Raw genomic sequence first — 22,675 nt, forward strand, 5'->3', positions numbered from 1 at the left:
AACGGTTGGGTAATGGAAAATAAATACAATAACATTAAATTAATATGTGGTACATTGTTACAAAATATATACATAAAAAGTTTTGTTTTTTTTAACCCATATGATATATAATATGACCAGGGTCGGGGAATGTAACCCTAACCCTAACCCTAAATCATGGAAATGCATGCCTTCCATTCCCACAATGCATCGCGTGCTCAGCTGTTTTTAAGCTACTTCCGGGTCCTGAGGAAACACGTGAAGCGGGTCGGGTCCAGCTTCTGCCGCGTCTTGTTTACAAGTAAACCACAACAAGTAACGATGGCAACAACCAACAATGGCATCGTAAACGGAATGGAGGAGAAGGAGACAGAGCAGAAGGAGGAGCAGGAGGAGGAAGTCTACCGGAACTTTGTGGCTCTGCACGCCGGAGCGCTGAGGTCCTCAGGAATCCCTGAGCTGTATTGGAAGAGCCTGTTCCTCAAGCTGAGCCAGGAGGTCTGGACCCCACGCTTCAATTTCAATTCAATTTAATAAAGCTTTATTGGCATGATAAAACAAACGTTGACATTGTCAATGCAACAATTAAGATGTCAAAGTGTAAAACGTTCAATACAATATATGCATACACATATCAGATATTAGTATATTAAATGCTCAATATATGAAAAGTCAAATGTGACATACTACTATAAAAATGTCAGTATCTAAATGAAAGATATACTGTGCATACACAGTATTTACAATGTGGAGGATGTGTGCAATAGTCCAATCCTTGTGAACAGACAGAAAAGGGGATGTTTCATTTTGCAAAGGTGTGCTAACAATGGCTAAAGTCATGTGGGATGAGTCTGTTTACTGTTGTCTCCCAACATAGATGGCAGTTTGCAGTTTTGCCCATGTGAAGCTCATAGTTATACCACAAACAAAGCGACATTTAAAACGACAAAGTAGCAATAGTAGACAACTCATCCAATGTGACAGATTGCTCTGGCGGGTATTCGGCATGGCTCCAACCTTACGTGACATGATCTCCACCCTCCTTAGATCTATGATGCCGGAGAGGTATTCGGGATCATGCAGGAGATGGAGGAGGCTGAGGAGGAGGAGGAGAAAAATGCAAACCCTATCCCGAAGTTCACCTGTAAAGTGGTCGTAACGAGTGAAGATGGGCTGCAGGCCTCCGACCCCAACAGGTGAGGGCGCCAGAGCGCTTCTTAATGCACGTCTATGGTGCTACAGGGAAGGATAACTAATACTTAACTTTAATGGTGCCCCCATGGTATGAAGGTATTATTGTAGCAAAAGTCTTTAGCACCTGTAACTGCAGAATTTGAATGTGTACACTAAAGTCACAGTAAATTTGAAGTCGTATATATTTATTTTGCATGTGTACTCTAAAGTCACAAATGTGTAACAGTACATTTGTAGTCGTAAAAAAAATATAAATATTTTTTATACCATTGTAAACACAAAATAGGGTCTACGAGTACGCTAATCTGTGTTACAGGTGCACAAATCCTTTTGCTACAATTATTGCAGCGCAGTTGGTGCAAAACACATTCGCACACCCGTGTTTCATAATCTGAGAACATGCCCAAAAGGTGTGCATTCGTAAACCCAAATTTGAACAAATGCATCAGAAGTTGCACATCTGTGAACGCTATGTTAATTCAGCATTTTAATGAGCGAGCACAAAACCATTTTACAACTGCTCGAATCTGCTCCTGCAAGTCTCAGCTGTGGGTTTTTTTGCAGGTTGTTTTGCAACACCCCTAGGTGGTAAATGTGTAGCAAAAGTATTCGTATCCGTAGATGACAGAGCGTCCGTGAGCGGGACAAAATAGTCCCGCCCATAATTTCCTAATCCAATGAAAATCGCCGGCAGGGATGCATTTCTCAAATTACAGTGACGGCTGGTAGTGATTTTGGGTGGGTGGGCTAAAGAATGCATTACATTTATCAATACTTCACAGGGCTCCAGACGCCATGAGGTCACCTTTATATCTCTGTTCATAACTTTCATATAATGTGAATGATTTTTAAACAAGATTAAGGTGTAGAGAAAGGCATTTCTTTATTTGAAGCACAATTATAAATAAAAAGAAAAATAAGGTGTTTAAAGTGCTTCACTGAGCTGAAATTGAACATTTCGAACTAAACCATTAAGCAAAATAAAACTTTTTTTGTGCTTAAAGTATTACACAATTAAAATGTTGACTGGTTTCCCTTTGCGCAAAATGCGGCTGTAGACGATCACACACTCTTTGGTAGAGACGTCTGTGTCGCCGTCAATCATGAAGGACATGTAGGGGTACTTTTACATTATGTCATTTTACATTATGTAAAATGAAATGACTTAGTTCAAGGGAATTCTCCCCAAAGTATTGCATTAACATTTCTGAATTTATGTTATGGCGACCATTAAAATACATTCAAGGACATTTGCGGCATGTTAATGAAATACTTTGGGGGGAATTCACTTGAACTGAGTCATTTCATTTAACATAATGTAGGATACCCATCTCCGTTCAGTAGGACGCCCTCTTCACTTCTCCAGAAATAAACGTATCCCGTGCTGAGTATGCTGCGATCTTTATAGCTCCATGGCTGGCACGGGGTGGGTCCCAGTGTAATTTGAGAAATGCATCCCTGCCGGCGATTTTCATTGGATTAGGAAATTATGGGCGGGACTATTTTGTCCCGCTCACGGACGCTCTGTCATCTACGGATACGAATACTTTTGCTACACATTTACCACCTAGGGGTGTTGCAAAACAACCTGCAAAAAAACCCACAGCTGAGACTTGCAGGAGCAGATTCGAGCAGTTGTAAAATGGTTTTGTGCTCGCTCATTAAAATGCTGAATTAACATAGCGTTCACAGATGTGCAACTTCTGATGCATTTGTTCAAATTTGGGTTTACGAATGCACACCTTTTGGGCATGTTCTCAGATTATGAAACACGGGTGTGCGAATGTGTTTTGCACCAACTGCGCTGCAATAATTGTAGCAAAAGGATTTGTGCACCTGTAACACAGATTAGCGTACTCGTAGACCCTATTTTGTGTTTACAATGGTATAAAAAATATTTATATATTTTTTACGACTACAAATGTACTGTTACACATTTGTGACTTTAGAGTACACATGCAAAATAAATATATACGACTTCAAATTTACTGTGACTTTAGTGTACGCATTCAAATTCTGCAGTTACAGGTGCTAAAGACTTTTGCTACAATAATACCTTCATACCATGGTGGCAGTGGCGCAAAAAGTGGGTATGCACTATATGCGGCGCATAGGGGCGCCCCACCAGAGGGGGCGCCAAAGCGATGGAATTAAAATTATTTGAGTCGGCATTTTCTGTATTTAACAGCGTTTGTGTACATGATATGATGATCAATAACAGAGGAAAGTCACTGATAAGGCGCCCCCCCCCCCCCCCCCGCTCCTTCGCCTCCCTCCCCCCTCCTCCCCACACGGCGCTCCGGTGGGCGCCCCCTCGACCGCGCCAGAGGGTCTTCATTTGAACCGTATTGTCATCTGATGACACGTACCTCAATATGGAGAGGCAGAGAAGAAAGCCCTTGGGGTCACAACATCGAAAAAGAAAGATTGGGAAGGAGAAAGGGTGCGCAGGGATGAAAGAAAGCTTTTCAAAGTGGTTGAAAGACAGTCGTTTTTATGTCAGTGTATCAAGAGGAGGCTTGTAAATATTCAGGTAAGCGAAATCTACTGCTAGTAAAACAACAGGTTACTGTTGTCTTGCAACTGTGTACTGATCAGAATGGAGCCTACAATATAACGGATCATAACAAGAATAATAAAGGAACTTGTTTGTGGTTAATTTGTTTTAGTTCAATCTCTATGCAAGTCTTTGTTTTATGTCAATAGACCCAGTAAAAACGGAGTTATAAAGTTGATACTTTATAACTCTAATAATTACATGATTACATTAGTTAATAATACAAAAGTTAATAAATTAATAATGCAACAACAAAAAAAAAAGATTATTATCATATCTGAGTCGAGACTGAATCGTTCTACACAGTATTGCGCTGCATCGAAAAATCGATTATTTTTCCCACCCCTATTGGTTACTGGACTCCAACAGTTCTAACAGAGTCTATTGTTTTGCATGTAAGCTTTTTGGTGAAGCTAGAGTTGCCTTGTGGTGGGGTATAATAACTGGCAGTGTCTTTCAAAGATACTGAAGCACCATGAAACAAGTGGTTACTACATAAATGCTTATCTGATGTGGAAAGAAGTGGCATCCCGCTTATGCCTAGGTAAAACTATTGATAGCGAATTGCAGAGAGCCTGTTGACTAGAGTGATCGACTGCATACTCTTCCTTGCAGAAAGAAACCTGCCACTGAGGGGGACAAAATGCACAGTTAATTTTCTGGGTATCCTTGATCTCTTATAGCACGGTATGATGATACACTGGCGGAGCATCTGAGAAAGGCTGCCTCTAAAAAAAACACCGGATATCTGTCCTGGTGCACTCAAAATGAATTTTTTGATTCAATATCCGAGTGTGTTTTAGTTGCGCCCCTGCATGGTGGTTGAGGTCCATTATGTACTGGTTAAAGGCGACGGTGCGACACAATAAAAGGATTCAATTTATCTTTTCGGATGCTCTTTAAGTGTTATTCACTCTCTGAAGAACACTCCAGATACTCTCTGCAATTTAGGTGGAAGGTGGTAGGTGGTCCTTTGGAGATCAGTGATTTTCTTGTGTGAAAAGTCATTTGTTTTGCTGTCTAGGCTATTATCGAGCCCGCACAAAATGTTCTGCAAAAAGCAGAGGTTTATAGTGCTTCTTTTGTTCTAGTTGTGACGGTTCCTCAGACACCTCCCCCCTTAGCCCCCCCCCCCACACACACGCACGCACACACACACACACACACACACACACACACACACACACACACACACACACACACACACACACACACACACACACACACACACACACACACACACACACACACACACGCTCACGCTCACGCTCACACACGCTCACCCCGCTCACACACACAATACTCTTTATTGTTTGTCGTACGTCATTGCACTTAATAGTACTTAGCCTCGTGTAGCACCTTGTTCATCTCTGTGGTATACAGGGAATGGGTTAACCTAGCGGTTGTCAGTGCTTGGCCCTTGGTTCTATCATCACTTGGTTCCAACATCCTTACCGTACCCACAGCAATATATTGTGGTTTCTCTTTCTCCTGACAAGTATTTCTCCCCCAGAGCTGTTATTTCTCTAAATAATGCAGAATTATAAATTATTGCATTATCATACCAATCTGACCTTTTAAAATTGGCTGACATTTTAAAATATATATACTTGTTTGTGAGTTCTTTAACATCCATATATATTTCTGAAAAAATAAGCCTTATCTCATTCAGTTTTTGTTTTAAAAAATCTTATTTTATTATAAAAAGCACTTATTTTGAGAGCCTCTACCCCAATTTCGTTGCACTTTGTGCAATGACAATAAAGCGATTCTGATCCTGATTCTGAAGTGCACTTATTGTAAGTCTCTCTGGGTGAAAGCGACCGCTGAATGCTGACGCTGTGCTGAACCCCCCCCCCCCTGCAGCGTGTTCCTGGTGGACCACGCCTGGACGTACCGCGTGGAGCACGCCCGCCAGCAGCTGGAGGAGATCCCCGGCCTGCTGCCCAGGATGGCCTCCCTCATGGGGCTGGACTGTCACGGGGAGACCCCCGACCCGGGCACCGTGGACCGGGTCCTGGAGAGCATGTGGCGCTACAACCAGACCTACCGGCTGTCCCAGGGGGTACGGGGGGAGGGTCTCACTCTATGGGGGCGCCAACTGCTCTGCTGAATGAGGCTTCTGGTTTGGTCGTGTTGGCGGCGAGAGACTCGGTTTGAAACAGACTGCTTATCAGGTCCCGAGGTTAGGAGGGTTTTAGAGGTGGTTTAGAGGTTTAGAGGTGGTTTAGAGGTGGTTTAGAGGTTTAGAGGTGGTTTGTAGGTGGTTTAGAGGAGGTTTAGAGGTGGTTTAGAGGTTTAGAGGTGGTTTATAGGTGGTTTAGAGGTGGTTTACAGGTGGTTTAGAGGTGGTTTAGAGGTTTACAGGTGGTTTACAGGTTTACAGGTGGTTTAGAGGTTAACAGGTGGTTTAGAGGTGGTTTACAGGTGGTTTACAGGTGGTTTAGAGGTGGTTTAGAGGTGGTTTAGAGGTTTACAGGTGGTTTATAGGTGGTTTAGAGGTTTATAGGTGGTTTATATGCAGTTTAGAGGTTTATAGGTGGTTTAGAGGTTTATATCTAAAACCATGAGGTAGTTTAGAGGTTTAGAGGTTTATATCTAAAACCATGAGGTGGTTTATGTGTAGTTTAGAGGTTTACATCTAAAACCATGAGAAGGTGTTCAGTGTTTCCCCCAGAAAATGTCTTACTCAAGACATTTAATAAAAAGCCTATTTTTTTTAAATGTCTTTTTATATGTTAGTAGTCAAGGCGGGGCCCTGTTGTTGTTAGGGCGGCCGCCTTAAAACAAACAGCACTGGGGGAAACACTGGTGTTTATAGGTAGTTTAGAGGTTTATATCTAGAACCATGAGAACGTGCTTTATAGGTAGCTCAGATGTTTATGTCTAATCCATTAGGTGGTTTATAGGTACTAGTTTAGAGTTTTTTTTAATCTAAAACCATAAGAAGGTGGTTTATAGGTAGTTTAGATGTTTATGTCTAATCCATGAGGAGAATGTAGTTAAGAGGTTTATAACTAAATATCTTTATATATATTTATATATCCCTCCCTGCAGAGAGCGGAGGAGAAGGTTGTTTATAGGTTGATATCTATAACTGTACGGAGGTCGTTTATAGGTTGATAAAACCATAAGTAGGAGGTTTATTCATCTAGATATATTAATATCTCCCCTCCAGACGGCGGAGGATAAGGTCCCAGTCTGGTACATCATGGACGAGTTCGGCTCCCAGGTGCGGCACGCGGACGAGGCCTCGTGCCGTCTGGCCCCCCTCTACTACCTCCAGGGGCAGATGGCCTTCTCCGTGCTCTGGCCGCTGCGGGACCTGGCCCCCGGAGGTACGGGCAGAGGAGCGCTCCCTCAGGGGGCAGGGGCTCACAGCGGGGGGGGGGGGGGGGGGGGCAGGAAACATTTAAAGCTGGAGGCTAGGAGACATGGATAAGAGGTGGATAGAGGGAGGGAGGGGAAGGGGGCAGCTGGAACTGAACGTGTACCATGGATGAAACAACCGCAAAACACAGACACAATTATAACGCAAATAATAATAAATAAAATATTTGATTCACTATTAGAGCATGATCATGGGAAAGTTCAGGCAGCGAAGGTACCAAGGATACATTGGTAACTTTGGGGGGAAGTGGATATGTCTGCAAGTCTGTAAGACAGGGCTGCAGTACAGTTAAACAAATCTACACAACAAAGAGGTCAGTCGATTGGCCTGGCTCCAGTATGAGGGCGCACTCACACTAGGCCATCTGTACCGTGCCCAAGGCTGTTTCACACCTGTACCGTGCTCAAGTATGGTAGAGGTACTTGGTTCTATTCTAATTTAGGGTAAGAGGCTATCTTTTAAATCTTTGCAGTGACTGAATTGTGATGATAGAACTGGGAAATAGGGTGCACTGTGCATAAGATGAGTGTGTGCGACTGTGCGCGACTGTGCGCATGCATGTCTTTTCCGGCTTTGCATACTGCATGGTTATGAAGGCTTTGTGGTGAGAGAGAGAGAGAGAGAGAGAGAGAGAGAGAGAGAGAGAGAGAGAGAGAGAGAGAGAGAGAGAGGACGAGAGAGAGAGAGAGAGAGAGAGAGAGAGAGAGAGAGAGAGAGAGAGAGAGAGAGAGAGAGAGAGAGAGAGAGAGGAGAGAGAGAGAGAGAGAGAGAGAGAGAGAGAGAGAGGTGTTTGGCTTGTTATGTAAAATGTTGTCAGCATCCGCTGTGGTTGGACGAATGTGCTTTGTGTATGTATTCAATGATGTATCTGTCTGATCGTATTTAGATGGATGGTTAAATAATGTCACACGATCGGTCATACATTTATTCAGTTGTTGATTGCTCTTCTAATTGCGCCATATTGGTGCCAATTATTGTTGTGTTTGCATTGTAATGCACAACTTCACCTCTTCTTGTTATAAAACATTGCGCATCCAAACAACGAAAGTGTGCGAAAAAAGTGTTGCTTTACGAATAGGCTACTATAGCATATCAGATTATCAACAATTGCTGTGTGCGTGCGTGTGTTGTCATGTAGGCTATAGACTAATTGTTTGCATCCATGAGATATTGTAATGTTATAGGTCAACTGCATGTTTAGATAATTTGGATCGGTATTGCACAACAATTGGAGGATGGGGTCCCCCCCGAATATTTACGGGTATTTCGCACACTGGAAAGAAGGGTGGCATGGACAATACGTCATCCAGCTCAGGTTGCGTAGCCGTGCGTGTGCGCGTTTCGGCTCATTTGCATCTGTACCGAGCACACCTCTCCCAAGTGTGCTCAGGCCACGGGATGCAAGTGGACTTGAGTACGGTTGGTGGACTTGAGTACAGTATGGTCCATGCAGCGGACGCTTGGTGATGACGTGTGTACCGAGCCTACCGTGGCCAGGCCACAGTTGCGACGGCCAACGGCCACGGCCAGATGGCCTAGTGTGAGTAACACCTCTGGATTCGTAGCTAAGGCTTGACACGGTGCCAGAGAGTGTGGGGGTCATCGACGGCCAACGGCCACGGCCAGATGGCCTAGTGTGAGTAACACCTCTGGATTCGTAGCTAAGGCTTGACACGGCGCCAGAGAGTGTGGGGGTCATCGTTTAAATCGGAACTCGACCCGACGCCAGTTGCTCTGGGGTCAAGGCGTGCTGACCTCAACCTGGTGTTTAGATTAGTTGTTGTTGACCACATGCTTAAAGGAATGTATGACTGACCGGCCGTGCGCGGACATCTCATATGGGAAACAGCTTAGTTTGTGAGAATTTAAACAGAGGCCGGGATCTTTTGACCGGCAGTGCTTTGAAAACGACCCGGCTTTGTTGTTGCCTTTTCAGCGATAGAGTCTTACATCAAAACTTGCTCAGGACTCCTCGATTCCTCATGATCTATTAGTTAGTTGAGGTGATAGAACTCGGTTCTTTTTCTACCACACGCCCTGAGACTCAGTGGCTCCAGTGGGAATGCAAATCTGAACTTCCTTAACCTCTATCAGTTAGAGAGGGGAAGGGGGGTATCTAAAGGTCCAAGGAGAATGTAAACAGTTTGACTAGATTGACTAGTAATTATATGAACAAGGTTAATGTAAGGTTTATAATTGTGTATTATAGTGATGATTAATATTTCCACGACAAACACCAACACAATTATAACAACAAAAACCTTACACTTATAACAACACCGACCAACACCGTGGCTGCGAATGTACTATTTTGTAGCCACGTCCATTTGCCCTTTTGATGTCCGCCTCCTCCTGGTTCAGAAACCCGGACCTCCGGAGACCAGTCTGTACTGGGTCCCAGTGGGTCCCAGTAGGTCTCTGAAGACAAGGCCGTGTCCTCACCGTCTCTCTCTTCCCGCAGACGAAGTCACGCGTGACTACGCGTACGGCGAGACGAGGCCCCTGGTGAGGCAGTGCCGCCTGTTGCCGTGGATACCGGCCGACCTGGAGGGGGTGAGCACGGACACGCCCGAGCCCTCGGATCTGTACTACGAGGTGAGCAGTGATTCATGAGTATTATGCCCCGTCAGAACGGGCGAAAAAAATCTTTTCCCCTCCGTTTTCCTTTGATGCATTTCAGGAATATCTCCACAAAGACGGACTCATTGCGAAAACACATCGAGCTTTAGGAACGCTGTAGTACATATTCAAGGCACTGGTACCAAAAAAAAGTCGATTCAGTCGAGGAGGAGATTAAACCTTTTAAACTGAGCAGAAATACTTTTTAATGTACGGTTAGTAATTAAATTTACCACAGGGCTGTATTTAAAGCTACAAAAATAATACAAATAAGAAAAAATTCAACGCAACTCTAATGTCGCCTAGCTAGTTGGGGGGGGGGGGGGGGGGGGGGGCAATGACGTTGTCGTTTGCGTTTCAGGCGTCCACATGAAACCGCGTGTGTCCGTTTCTATTTGAATCCACCCTGGGGCCTGGTTTCAGAAAAGTGTTTTTTCCGGGCACCGGGTCGGCCAGACCCGTCTGGATGGTCGGCCAGACCCGTCTGGATGGTCGGCCCAAACGCACAAGTCTGTGCGGTTTTTTTTTTCACCCCAAAAAAAAACACAAAAGAACAGACGCGGCATCTCCCTTGATAAGATATATGACACTGGCTACGTCTAACGCAGAGGGCCTGGCACCAGCCATCTGGTTCGACCTCGTAAAATACATAACAAAGGGAGGTGTGTTGGAAAAATAACAACCGAATGCTTGTCATGTTTTCTATGTTCCTACTGCTCTGTCCATCTTGTCCTTGTCTTTCTTTTAATGTTTTCTCCTTCATTTTTTTAACTGCTATGCAGCAGGCTGATTAACAATGGAGCGTGTAATGGTGACCACATGAATTTCCTACTTGGATAATAAAGTTTACCTTGACCGTGAGGTGTGTGCACGAGAACAAAAGAGAGACGGTGGAATACGCCGGCAGTCTGCAGTGCGTCTACTTCAGCGAGGTCGGTTAAGCACAGGAGAAAACCAGAAGGGTCTTTATAAGTTCTTTGGAGATATAACTTCAATAACATAAGGTCTATGCTATCTTCTGCTGAGAGCTCTGGCACCTCATCCCGTCCTCTGCTCCGTCCTCCATCTTCTCTTCCTCCAATCTCATACAAAATGTGAATGAATAGCAGAGTAGCAGGAGAGGGGTAATGGTTAATAATGTTGAGATGTCGTAAAAAACTTTGTGGGCACGTTGTTGCGCGGAAGTGGGGGGACCCCCCCCCCCCCCCTTCTTGAACTCCTAACACGAAATCGCAGGGGCCTAACGGCTGGTCATATCTCAGACGAGCAGGCAGCCCTGGTACCGTACCACTGCCCGTTATGGTTTCACTATCCATCAGAGATTTACCACTTCCCCGAAGCACACAGCTTCTCCTTCGTGAGCCATGACACACCCAGGCGAACAGTTCCTACTTTAACGAAAATGTCCTATCGGCCTTGGGCGATCAAAAGCATGAAACTCAGAAGCTGTTCATGGCTCCTCTGTTATAGAGGTGACTGCTGTATCCATGCGTTAGAATTCGGTTGTTTATATGTTACCTTCCAAACGGTTATCCCTACTCTTATTCCCAATTTTTTTTTTTAACTAAACTACAGCTATAACGATGTTTACATATTGATCTGTATAATGTAGTGATATTTGGTTCCCAAAAAAAATGTAAATGACAAAAAAATTGAATTGGGCTGTAAGATTTTGGCGTGTGTGTGGACAGCGGCTGGCTTAAGCAGCCTCGCCTGGCCCGACGCTGATCTGAGCGTGGGCCGCGCCAGTCGACTTAAACGGGCTCCTCCAGACCAGAACGCGGGGTGCCGGTGAAACCGGTTTATTATTGTTACGGTTTCAAGGCGATGACACGTGACCCGGTGCTCCGTGCTGCCAGGCGGTTGATCTCTCTCACTGAGTTGGTGTCGGTCTGACCTGTTGTAACAGGTGTGCAGCCTCACCCGGCCAATGTGTCCGATCAGACCCGATCAGGTGGGGCTGGTTTAACCAACCGTCAACCACGCACCCCACAATAAACGGTCGTGTGTTTGTTGGCATTTAGAAGTCCTCTGTCGTTGAGGAATGTCGCACAAAGAATTACCACAACATGTGTTTTTCATTTAGTCCTTTGTACAATGTGACTCACTGAAGAAGAGGGAGTGTAGGAGTGTCCTTGAGAAGAGGAAAAAAAGTGTGTGTGTGTGTGCGTGGTTTCGGGTGAGACCTTGACCCGCCGGGATGTCCTTATCTCACTTGGGAGTCGAGCGCAGGCATCCCGGTCAGAGATGGGAGAGCTCAGCCCAGGGGCCCGGAGAGAAGCACCTGGCTGGTGGTTCCTCCCAGGGAGCTGGCGGCGGCCTCTCCTTTGGTCGGGCCTTGTGTCACCCGCTCATGACTGAGGAGGCCAGAGTTACCGATCCCCATGTTGCCCTCCTGTCATTTGATCGCACCAGTCGGTGTGGTAGAAATTAATGGGTATATTCTATGGGAAACTATGATTATGGGTCGAGACCTTATTGTTGAACCAGCGACAACAAGGCTGAGTGGTTTGCGAAGCACTGCTGGGTGTGTACGACCCCCTGTTCTTTTATTCCCGCTCCAAGCTCTCCCCCGTATGGTATGCGGCACCCGGAATGCATACTAGTTCTCCTTATGTGGTAGGGCCGGTCAGCCATGCATTCGTTTGAGATATATTGTATAACACACGCAGCTAGTCTAAACTTTAAGTTGACGTCAGTTCACCCTTGACCCCAGACTCTCTGGCGCCGCGTCGAGTCTCTCCTATCGAGGGGAGAGGTGGTCGTTGCTTTCCACTATTAATGTATTTATACATAGGCCTGATAATGCTCATGAAAAGTAATGGTTGATTTCTTCCATACCCTCTGCTCCTCCTCCACCTACTCCCCTTTCCCCTCCTCCTCCTCCTCCTCCACCTCTCCTTACCTCTCTGCTCCTCCTCCACCTCTCCTTACCCCTCTGCTCCTCCTCCACCTCTCCTTACCTCTCTGCTCCTCCTCCACCTCTCCTTACCTCTCTGCTCCTCCTCCACCTCTCCTTACCCCTCTGCTCCTCCTCCCCTGTCTCTCCCACCTCCCCCCCCTCCCCCCCCCCCAGGCCATTCAGAAGGAGAACAAGGAGACGTCTCCAGTGGAGATCCAGCCCACCCCGGTTCCTGCAGACAAAGTCCTGAAGTAAGGCCCAATCCCATTTCCACCCCTTACCCCTCCCCCTTGTTTTGAAGGGGTAAGGGGTAGAAATGGGATTGGGCCTAAGTCTTGATCTCCTGGAGGGAGACCACGGCCTGACCATATATCACCACACATATTAATAACACACACTTTACATCACAACAATAACGCAGGTTCTGGACCAGAGATACTGGAAACTGGGAATGTCTTTCCAACTGGGAATGTCTTTCCAACTGGGAATGTCTTTCCAGCTGGGAATGTCTTTCCAGCTGGGAATGTCTTTCCAGCTGGGAATGTGTTAGCAACTGGGGATGTGTTAGCCACCGCCGGTACTCCTTTTCCAACTGGGAATGTGTTACTGTGGTAGAAATTAGTGAGTGTATTCTATGGTAAACCATGATTATTAATAGGCTTTATATTTTAAATGGTGGAAAGCACATGATGCTTGCAGATTCTGGGTTCAGAGCAGATGGTAGGAGCACAGGAATGTCCTGGGAACTGCGGGGTCAAGTCATGTTGACCTCCGCCTCTCAGCCTTGGGTCATCTTGGCTAACAAGGTTAATCCATGCGGACCTCAGACCAGGGCACGGTTGATAACGAAGATTGACAGGGCGGAAACCCCATTGGGACAAAGGGAACCTCCATTGTAGCAAAGAAATTCCTGTATGTGTATAAAGTAAGGCTGGGACCGAATTTCAAGCAGTGACTCTATAGATCCACTCAGGCTGTTGTCGTTGTTGTTTTTCTGCACGATAAAGTCTTTTGTCAATTCTTGCTCCGGACCCCTCGATTTCTTTTACACTCTCTCTCTTAAATTAGTCTAAGTGTTTTAAATCTCGATTAATCTCCGACATTACCAACTGGGAGTGTGTCGCCAACTGGGAACGTGTCACCAACTGGGAATGTCTTTCCAACTGGGAATGTGTTGCCAACCGTGCGGTGGGGGGAGGACCTGACGTGTTCCTCTGTTCCCGGTGTTCCTCAGGGTCTTCACCGGGATGCAGCAGGTCAGAGATCACCTCACCCACCCCCGCTTCCAGATGACCGACTCTGAGGAGGACGCGGACGTGGTCTGGGCCTACGTCAGCATCAAGGACTACCGGTCAGCACCGTCAGACTCCACCACACTGACTGGGGTCATACTGTCTGTCTGTCTGGAGGTCTCTCTCTCTCTCTCTCTGTTGGATGGTCTGTCTCTCTAGAGGTCTGTCTGGAGGTCTGTCTGTCTGTCTCTCTCTCTCTGGTGGTCTGTCTCTCTAGAGGTCGGTCTGGAGGTCGGTCTGTCTGTCTCTCTCTGTCTGTCTCTCTCTCTGTCTGAAGGTCTGTCTGTCTCTCTCTCTCTGTTGGGTGGTCTATCTGTCTCTCTCTGTCTGGAGGTCTGTCTGTCTCTCTCTCTCTGTCTGGAGGTCTGTCTGTCTCTCTCTGTCTGGAGGTCTGTCTGTCTCTCTTTCTCTGTTTGGTAGTCTGTCTGTCTGTCTTCCTGGCGGTCTGTCTTTGTGTGTGTCTCTCTATCTGTGTATGTGTGTCTATGTCTGTTTGTGTGTCTGTGTGTCTATATCTGTGTGTGTGTTTGTGTGTGTGTGTGTGTGTGTGTGTGTGTTTGTGCGGCAAAGCAAAAAAAAAGCAACCCTGCCGATATTTGAGTAAGATGTCTATCCAATGCTGTCATGTGACAGGAAGTGGAGCGAGCAGCGGCCCCAGGTGATGCTGAACCAGTTCCCCGGGGAGTCGGTCGTCACGGTGAAGGACTGCCTCTCGGCCGTGGCCCGGCGGGGCGGGGGGGCCGGGGGGGCCGGGGGGGCCGGGGGGGGGCGGGGGTGATCAGCAGGGGGCGCCGTGGCTCCCGCGCACCTTCAACCTCCAGACGGAGCTGCCCCAGTTCATCAGGCATTACCAGCAGAGACACGAGCGGTACGATCCACACACAGACACACACACACACACACACACACACACACACACACACACACACACACACACACACACACACACACAGACACACACACACACACACACACACACACACACACACACACACACACACACACACACACACACACACACAGACACACACACACACACACACACACACACACAGTGTTAGGTCCGTCGACTATACCGCCGCACTGGAGGCTGATGTAGTGAAACCTGTTACGGTTGTTAACAGGTCGGTGGGGGGGGGGTTCGCCCAGCCCCTAACTATCGTAATTAACCAGACGCCTACACCCCTTGCTTCGGCGCCCCCGGCCCTGAGCAGAACCCTGGTCAGGGCCGTGGCTGTGTGTGATAGCCCTCCCCCTGGGATCCGTGCTGTTTGAGTGTTCTCTCGCCGCACGCGCGGTGATATAGGCCGACGTGCGACGCGACGGCGTGTCGCACGTCGGCCTATATCACCGCACGCGCGGTGATATAGGCCGACGTGCGACGCGCCGACGTGCGACGCGCCGTAGTGTCGTGTCGGGGCGTCGGGGCGCCCCTCGGGACTCACCTCGGTCGAACCCCTCGTGTTACCGTGGTTTGTCTTTCACGGAGGTGTTAACCAACCGGTTCAACCCAGGTCACTCGGTTAAGTCTCTCACAGTTTTTATGATTTTTTTGCTTTGGGCCTTTGGTTTATGAGCGGGTCGAGGTCCCTGGTCCCCCGCGAAGCCCTGATGTTTCTTTTTAAAACCTCTTTACGTTGCCTTTCTGCCCTCTGGACACGTCAGTCACAATCAACCTCTTGTAGTACGCGCCTCTTAACGCGGGGGGGGTCAGCTGGGTGGGCGAGTCGGTCTGCTTCGCCGGGCCGATGAGTCCACAAAGGACTCAAAGGATACGTGAACCTACTACAAATGTAGTCGGGCAGATTTAGTTTAGGTCCAATTAACAAAAGACCTTTTACAATAGAGTATAGATAATAACAAGATAAATGTAAGATAAACAAGATAAAATAAGGATCAGATCTTAAGCAAACTAAAACGTACTTCGTATCTGAGTATTTCAGCTTGTTCAACCGTAACAGATATCGTGTCAGGGTGCTATAAGGAAAATAAGAGGCTAGGGCAGAGTTCCTAAGATTAAATACTATTGCTAAGTTCCCCGGACACTCTTCAGTGTACAGTTCTAAGAGCAGAAAGGCAGAAATGGGATCATACGGCCCTACCCTAAGAAGATGGTCAGCTAACTAACCCAAGAACCTGTCTGAAAAAAACCCTCTGAATCAGTCTGGCCATCGCGTGGATGGTCCTCTTTTATGCAGAGTCCTGCTTTTGTCTGCACCCAAAGAGTGGGGGCCCGATGTCATCTAGCAATCTGAGTTTTCATACATATTCGGAACAAATGTTCCTTTATTACACATCTCTGGGTACTTTTCCCATTTCGCCCTCAGGGCGGCACATGAGCTGATGGGATGGCAACAGCCATCCCATGTCACATCATGGGGCCTACAGAGACAAATGTTCTTTGTATTCCTCACAGTGGCCCTCTAATGAAGCCCATGTCTCCCCCCGTCTTTGTTCTTTACCATTGATCGCATTGACACAGGCACATCTCGAGTGCTACTAAATTTCTACATAATAAGATATTAAGCGGGCCAGTGGGTGTGGGGGTTTCCACGCCACCAAGTTGAACGGATGAAATGACACAACACAGAGAGCAGTTCACATTCAGAATGGTCTGTTTACCTAGTAAACAAAACCCGGTCGGGAAAAGGGTCATCCACCTCCTTTATGTCACGGTCCAATACCTTCCACCTATCTCTCTCGTTGGCCGTCCCGCGCTTCCAGACGATCACCCAGATCCTGCCTGTCCTTGGCTAGCCCTAGCCCTAGCCTCAGCCTTCTTAAAGGGACACTGTGTATTATTTTAAGTCATGTATTACCTCAAATCAACATATTCATTCATAAATAAGTCCTCATTGGTGTAAAATTATCTCTGCCTAAAAATGTCACTTATCCTCCTGAGCGAAGAATAATTAATATGTAGTCCTATGTTATATAGGACGGGTAAGCTTCATGGAGGCTTCCATGTTCTTCCGGTCTATGAACTGCCGAGAGGGCCAAAAACCACTACATAGTACAGGAAATGCAAACGCGTTTTCACTCTGAGCCAGCGTGAATGATGACTGAAATAATTCACTATCTTGCTCGAGGAATAATTACTCATACATCATTAGCTTACACTAATGATTAAATGCAGTTTGAAATTTGTTTCATTCATGTTCAGTTCTAATAACTGATTCATCTGATGAAGCAAAGAAGTGCAAAGAGGTCCCTGCGGGCATCCATACTTGTAGTTGTTATGAAGTCTAGTCTCACGCACAATCTGTTTTTCCGGTTTTATGTTATAGCCTGCGCAATTCTGAGGGGCGTTTCCTGAACGCTCTTATTTCGGAAGAAGGGAAGGTTTATGTAAGAACACGTAGTGCTTCCGAACCTCTGAGCTGCTGAAGGCGGCATAACAACAAAGGAAGCAGCAGACCGAGCGAAGTGTGTGTGTGTGTGTGTGTGTGTGTGTGTGTGTGTGTGTGTGTGTGTGTGTGTGTGTGTGTGTGTGTGTGTGTGTGTGTGTGTGTGTGTGTGTGTGTGTGTGTGTGTGTGTGGTGTGTGTGTGTTGTGCGCGCGCGCGCAGCGGGGAGGACACCACTGGATCTGTAAACCCTGGAACCTGGCCAGGGGCCTGGACACACACATCACCAGCAGCCTGGACTACATCATCAGACAGAGGGAGAGCCTTCCCAGGTAACACACACACACACACACACACACACACACACACACACACACACACACACACCCACACACACACACACACACACTGTGACTGTCTCTCGGTCCCTGTATGTCGCTAGAGGTGTCCGATAGCTGGTCTTTGTGTCCTACAGGTGGTCCTAGTGTCCTATAGGGGGTCCTAGTGTCCCTATAGGGTGTCCTACAGGGGTCCTAGTGTCCTACAGGGGGTCCTAGTGTCCTACAGGGGGTCCTAGTGTCCTATAGGGGGTCCTAGTGTCCTATAGGGGGTCCTAGTGTCCTACAGGGGGTCTTAGTGTCCTACAGGGGGTCCTAGTGCCTATAGGGGGTCCTAGTGTCCTATAGGGGGTCCCTAGTGTCCTATAGGGGGTCTCTGTGTCCTATAGGTGGTCCTAGTGTCCTAAAGGTGGTCTCTGTGTCCTATAGGGGGTCCTAGTGTCCTATAGGGGGTCTCTGTGTCTATAGGGGGTCTCTGTGTCCTATAGGGGGTCCTAGTGTCCTATAGGGGGTCCTAGTGTCCTATAGGTGGTCTCTGTGTCCTATAGGGGGTCCTAGTGTCCTATAGGGGGTCCTAGTGTCCTACAGGGGGTCTGGTCACCTATCGGTGGTCTCTGTCTCGTACAGGTGGTCCTAGTGTCCTACAGGTGGTCTGGTCTCCTACAGGTGGTGTGTAAGTACCTGGAGGACCCCGTGCTGTTCCACAGGGAGGAGCTGGGCCGGGTGAAGTTCGACGTCCGCTACATGCTGATGCTGCGCTCGGCCCGGCCGCTGCGTCTCTACGCCTACAAGGTCTTCTGGCTGCGCTTCGCCAACAAGTGAGTCACGCATACACACGCGCGCACACACACACACACACACGCACACGCACACGCACGTGCGCGTGCACGCACATTTGCACGCAGAGACACACACGCACGTGCGCTTGTGCATGCGCACGCACACACACACACACACACACACACACACACACACACACACACACACACACACACATTTGCACTCAGAGACACACACATGCGCACACGCACGTGCGCTTGTGCATGCGCACGCACGCACACACATGCACACACGCACGCGAACACCCACGCGCGAACACCCACGCGCGAACACCCACGCACGCACGGGTGAACACCCACGCACGCACGAGCGAACACACGCACGCGCGAACACACACACACGCGAACACACACACACACACACACACACACACACACACACACACACACACACACACACACACACACACACACACACACACGTTGTCAACCTTCCTAACACATACACCATCATTAATCCAGAACAAAGAAGCTTCTTCTTCTGCTGGAGCTGGCATCTTCACCTCGTTAACATTCTTTGATCCCCCCCGGCTGTGTGAGCCCCACCTCACAGTGGCACCCCCCCCCCCCCCCCCCCACCCAGTGTTGACCCCCCAGCACGGGTTAACACTCTGGGGGGGAGACATCATTCATACAGGAACACAGGACACTCACATGACGCATACAGTGGGGGGGGGGGGAGTAAGCTGAGAAGTGAGAAGAAGAGAGAAGAAACAGAGACCCCCCCTACCCCCCTGCGCTCTGGGAGACACAAGGACCTCTGACCCACTTTCCGGGTCGCCTTGGAAACGTGGCCTCCTCCCGCAGCTCGACCCGGAGAACATCACTTTGACTATTTTGACTACCAAAACCCCGCGGCTGTTTGTGTTCTGAGCCAATGGGCCGTCTGCCCGGGACTAAGCCTGGTCCTTCCCCTGTCCCTCATAGGCCCTTCTCGTTGGATCACCTGGACGACTACCAGAAGCACTTCACCGTCATGAACTACGCCGAAGGTGTTCAGCTCAAACAGGTAACTGGTTCTCGCACGCATTTACAACAACCACAACAACAGCAGCACCACCACCAACAACCCCAACTCCAACACCAACGACAAAGCTCCACAGCATGAGCTCACACTGCATCACTGCATCGTGAGCCAACGCAGAGACAACAAAGCAACGCCTCTAGCCAAGATAGTGCCCCTTGTACCGCGACGCCGTCTATTCGCATTAACATGATAATGGAACCCCCAATAGGTTAGGGTAAGGGTTCGAGAGGTGACATTGGGATTCGAAATCAAGACGGCATATTACCTTGGTCAGGGTAAACTCGCGGACCATGCTGGGAACATTTTCAAATTAGACCGGTATTATTTGGCAGTGTAAAAACGCTCACAGATATAAAATAGAGAACTGTTTTCCAGTGTGAGAGCAGTCATGAGGGTCGGGCCGTTTCAACAGCTTCAGAACGGACTTGGGACCAAATAATAAAGACACAGCATGGCTGTCGTATGAAGACACTCATACAGGAACACATGACACTCACATGACACATGCAGGTTCTAACCCATAGGGAATGTAAAAAGTACCAAATCAAGTCAAATCATGAGTGATAAATCAATAAGGTGTATCTTTTCAACTTTCACGACCTCTCTTAGTTTGTTGAAGTGTTGTTTGTCTACGACACTGTCTCCTAATAAAGTTCTTTGGGTTCCCAGGTCCACTATGATGACTTCATCCCCATGTTCGAACAGCAGTACCCCCAACACCCCTGGAGCGAGGTGGAGGTGAGGCCAGGGGCGGCTGTCCACCCCCAGTCTCTCTCTCTCTCTCTCTCTCTCTCTCTCTCTCCTCTCCTCTCTCTCTCTCTCTCTCTCTCTCTCTCTCTCTCTCTCTCTCTCTCTCTCTCTCTGTGTGTCCTGGTGCCATGCCTCTCTCTCTCTCTCTCTTCTCTCTCTCTCTCTCTCTCTCTCTCTCTCTCTCTCTCTCTCTCTCTCTCTCTCTCTGTGTGTGTCCTGGTGCCATGCCTCTCTCTCTCTCTCTCCTCTCTCTCTCTCTCTCTCTCTCTCTCTCTCTCTCTCTCTCTCTCTCTCTGTGTGTGTGTCCTGGTGCCATGCCTCTCTCTCTCTCTCTCTCTTCTCTCTCTCTCTCTCTCTGTGTGTCCTGGTGCCATGCCTCTCTCTCTCTCTCTCTCTCTCTCTCTCTCTCTCTCTCTCTCTCTCTGTGTGTGTCCTGGTGCCATGCCTCTCTCTCTCTCTCTCTGTCCTGGCAGGCGGAGCTGTTTCAGGTGTTCGGAGAGCTCTTCCAGTTAGCCGGTTCCGCCCGGCGCCCTACGGTCTGGGGGACTACCCCTCATCCCGAGCCATCTATTGCAGTGGACCTCATGCTAAAGTGGGGACAGGGCCCAGCGGTGAGTGTGGGGGGGGGTTGCTGAGAGGGGACAGAGGGTTGAGTGGGGGGGGGGGGGGGGTGTGAGTGGTGAGTGGTGTGTTTAGAAGGCCATTTTTCCAGAGGAAGATGCTGTCGTGAAAGAGGAAGCGCTCTACTTATCAGCGGCATCGTCTTTCTGAAAAACTACCGAAACCCGTCGCACGAAACAGCAGGAAACCCTGCCCACCACAGCCTCGCTGTGCATTCGATGCGTACGTGTTTTTTTTTGTGTGTGTGGGTTGGCGAAAAGTGTTTCCTATTCATAATGTATCATGATATAACCTTGTTTTCAATCTTAATAGTCAAAGATGAAAAGGCATTTGTATGAGTTCTCTTTGCACCCAGAGAAAGCTCCCTTCCTCTATGTTTGAAAGGGGTTACGGTAATCGGCCACTGAAGCATCAAAGTATGATGCTTCGGCTCTGCCAATCTCCTGTCGATTCCTTCAGTGTTTGCACTCCCCCCCCCCCCCCCCCCCCCCCCCCCCCCCCCAGTGTTGTAGCAGTTGACTCCCCTCTCGCGCCTCGGCCAATCCTTATCTCTTCATGACAGCCCCTCCCTCCACTTGTTTCCGTTGGTGTCACTTCCCCCGGTCTGAATGTTAACCTGTAAGACTCATTAACATTCAGGGCATTGAGCAAACTTAAGTTATGGTTGGACGTCGTCGACGCAACGCAGTGCAACATGGAACCGAAATCCAACCTTTTAGAACCATTATTTATTGTTAACCTTTAGTTACGCAGGCAAGCAAATTAAGAACAAAATTCTTATTTTCAAGTGCAGCCTGAAAAGAGCTAGAGGCTCTTTGAGGGAAGGTGGGAGGGGAGTGCTAAAAGTGAAAACAAGGTTACATAAATTACGCTTAGAACAATACAATATAATACAATACAATAAAACAGGTAATCAGTAGGGCATGACAAGAAGGCCTATTCAGCAAGTGCAGGAGTCAACTTTGATTTGTTGCAGATTTTGTTTGAAGACAGAGAGAGCGGGGAAGACGGGAAGTTTAAGGGTGTTTTGTAGGCTGGTCCAGTCAAAGGCTGCATCGAACCATTCATTCACAAATTCACAAACAGACGGCGACAACACCAGGACACAGCCAGCTCGTCTTGAGCAGTTAGGGTGAGGTGTCCTGCTCGACCCTCAGCTAGGAGGAGCCGGGGATCGAACTAGCTGGGGATTACCATGGCCCTTACATCAAACACTTTGCTGGCAAGTAGTGTCTTACTGTGTGTGTGTGTGTGTGTGTGTGTGTGTGTGTGTGTGTGTGTGTGTGTGTGTGTGTGTGTGTGTGTGTGTGTGTGTGTGTGTGTGTGTGTGTGTGTGTGTGTGTGTGTGTGTGTGTGTGTGCGCGCGCGCGCGTGTGTCTCCTGATCCAGGCGAGCGTGTGATGAAGCCTCAGATCCTGGAGGTGAACTTCAGCCCCGACTGTGCACGGGCCTGCCTCTACCACCCCGACTTCTACAACCACATGTTCCAGACGCTGTTCCTGGATCAGCCCCAGGACTGCCCGGTCACCCGGATCCTCTGACCCCCACACATGAACCACAATGTTGTGGTTAGGGGTTTATTCAGCTGCCATCTTGGCTCTAAGCGCTAGCTAAGTGCTAGCGGAGGAACTGAATGCAGAAACCTGCATTCAGTTGGAGGTGTAAAGTAATAAAGGAGGATTTAGGTGATTAAAAAGGTCAATGTGTGTCCAGTTCTTAATAAAACTATGAATAAAGTATTTTTTCTTACTTTTCTTTTAAAAAAGTTACTTTTGAATAACAGAAATGTGCGGTTCATAACTGAGTCTAACTGTAGGACT

At 48.0% G+C, this 22,675-nt stretch overlaps 1 protein-coding gene across 1 annotated transcript; it reads left to right on the forward strand.

Annotated features, from left to right (window-relative positions):
- The first annotated feature begins 193 nt into the window (after window positions 1–193).
- On the forward strand, window positions 194–22,593 carry ttll12 (tubulin tyrosine ligase-like family, member 12). The gene is given in 18 exon segments (XM_060051062.1): window positions 194–477; window positions 1,027–1,175; window positions 5,597–5,795; window positions 6,909–7,068; window positions 9,583–9,716; window positions 12,817–12,893; window positions 13,877–13,993; window positions 14,568–14,673; window positions 14,717–14,802; window positions 15,649–15,710; window positions 17,324–17,611; window positions 18,283–18,436; window positions 19,385–19,466; window positions 20,154–20,222; window positions 20,708–20,747; window positions 20,750–20,805; window positions 20,807–20,851; window positions 22,250–22,593. Coding segments are annotated over 18 exon segments (2,148 nt in total). The 5' UTR covers window positions 194–300; the 3' UTR covers window positions 22,397–22,593.
- The last annotated feature ends 82 nt before the right edge of the window (window positions 22,594–22,675 follow it).

Source organism: Gadus macrocephalus, chromosome 4, assembly GCF_031168955.1.
Source record: "Gadus macrocephalus chromosome 4, ASM3116895v1".
NCBI lineage: Eukaryota > Metazoa > Chordata > Actinopteri > Gadiformes > Gadidae > Gadus > Gadus macrocephalus.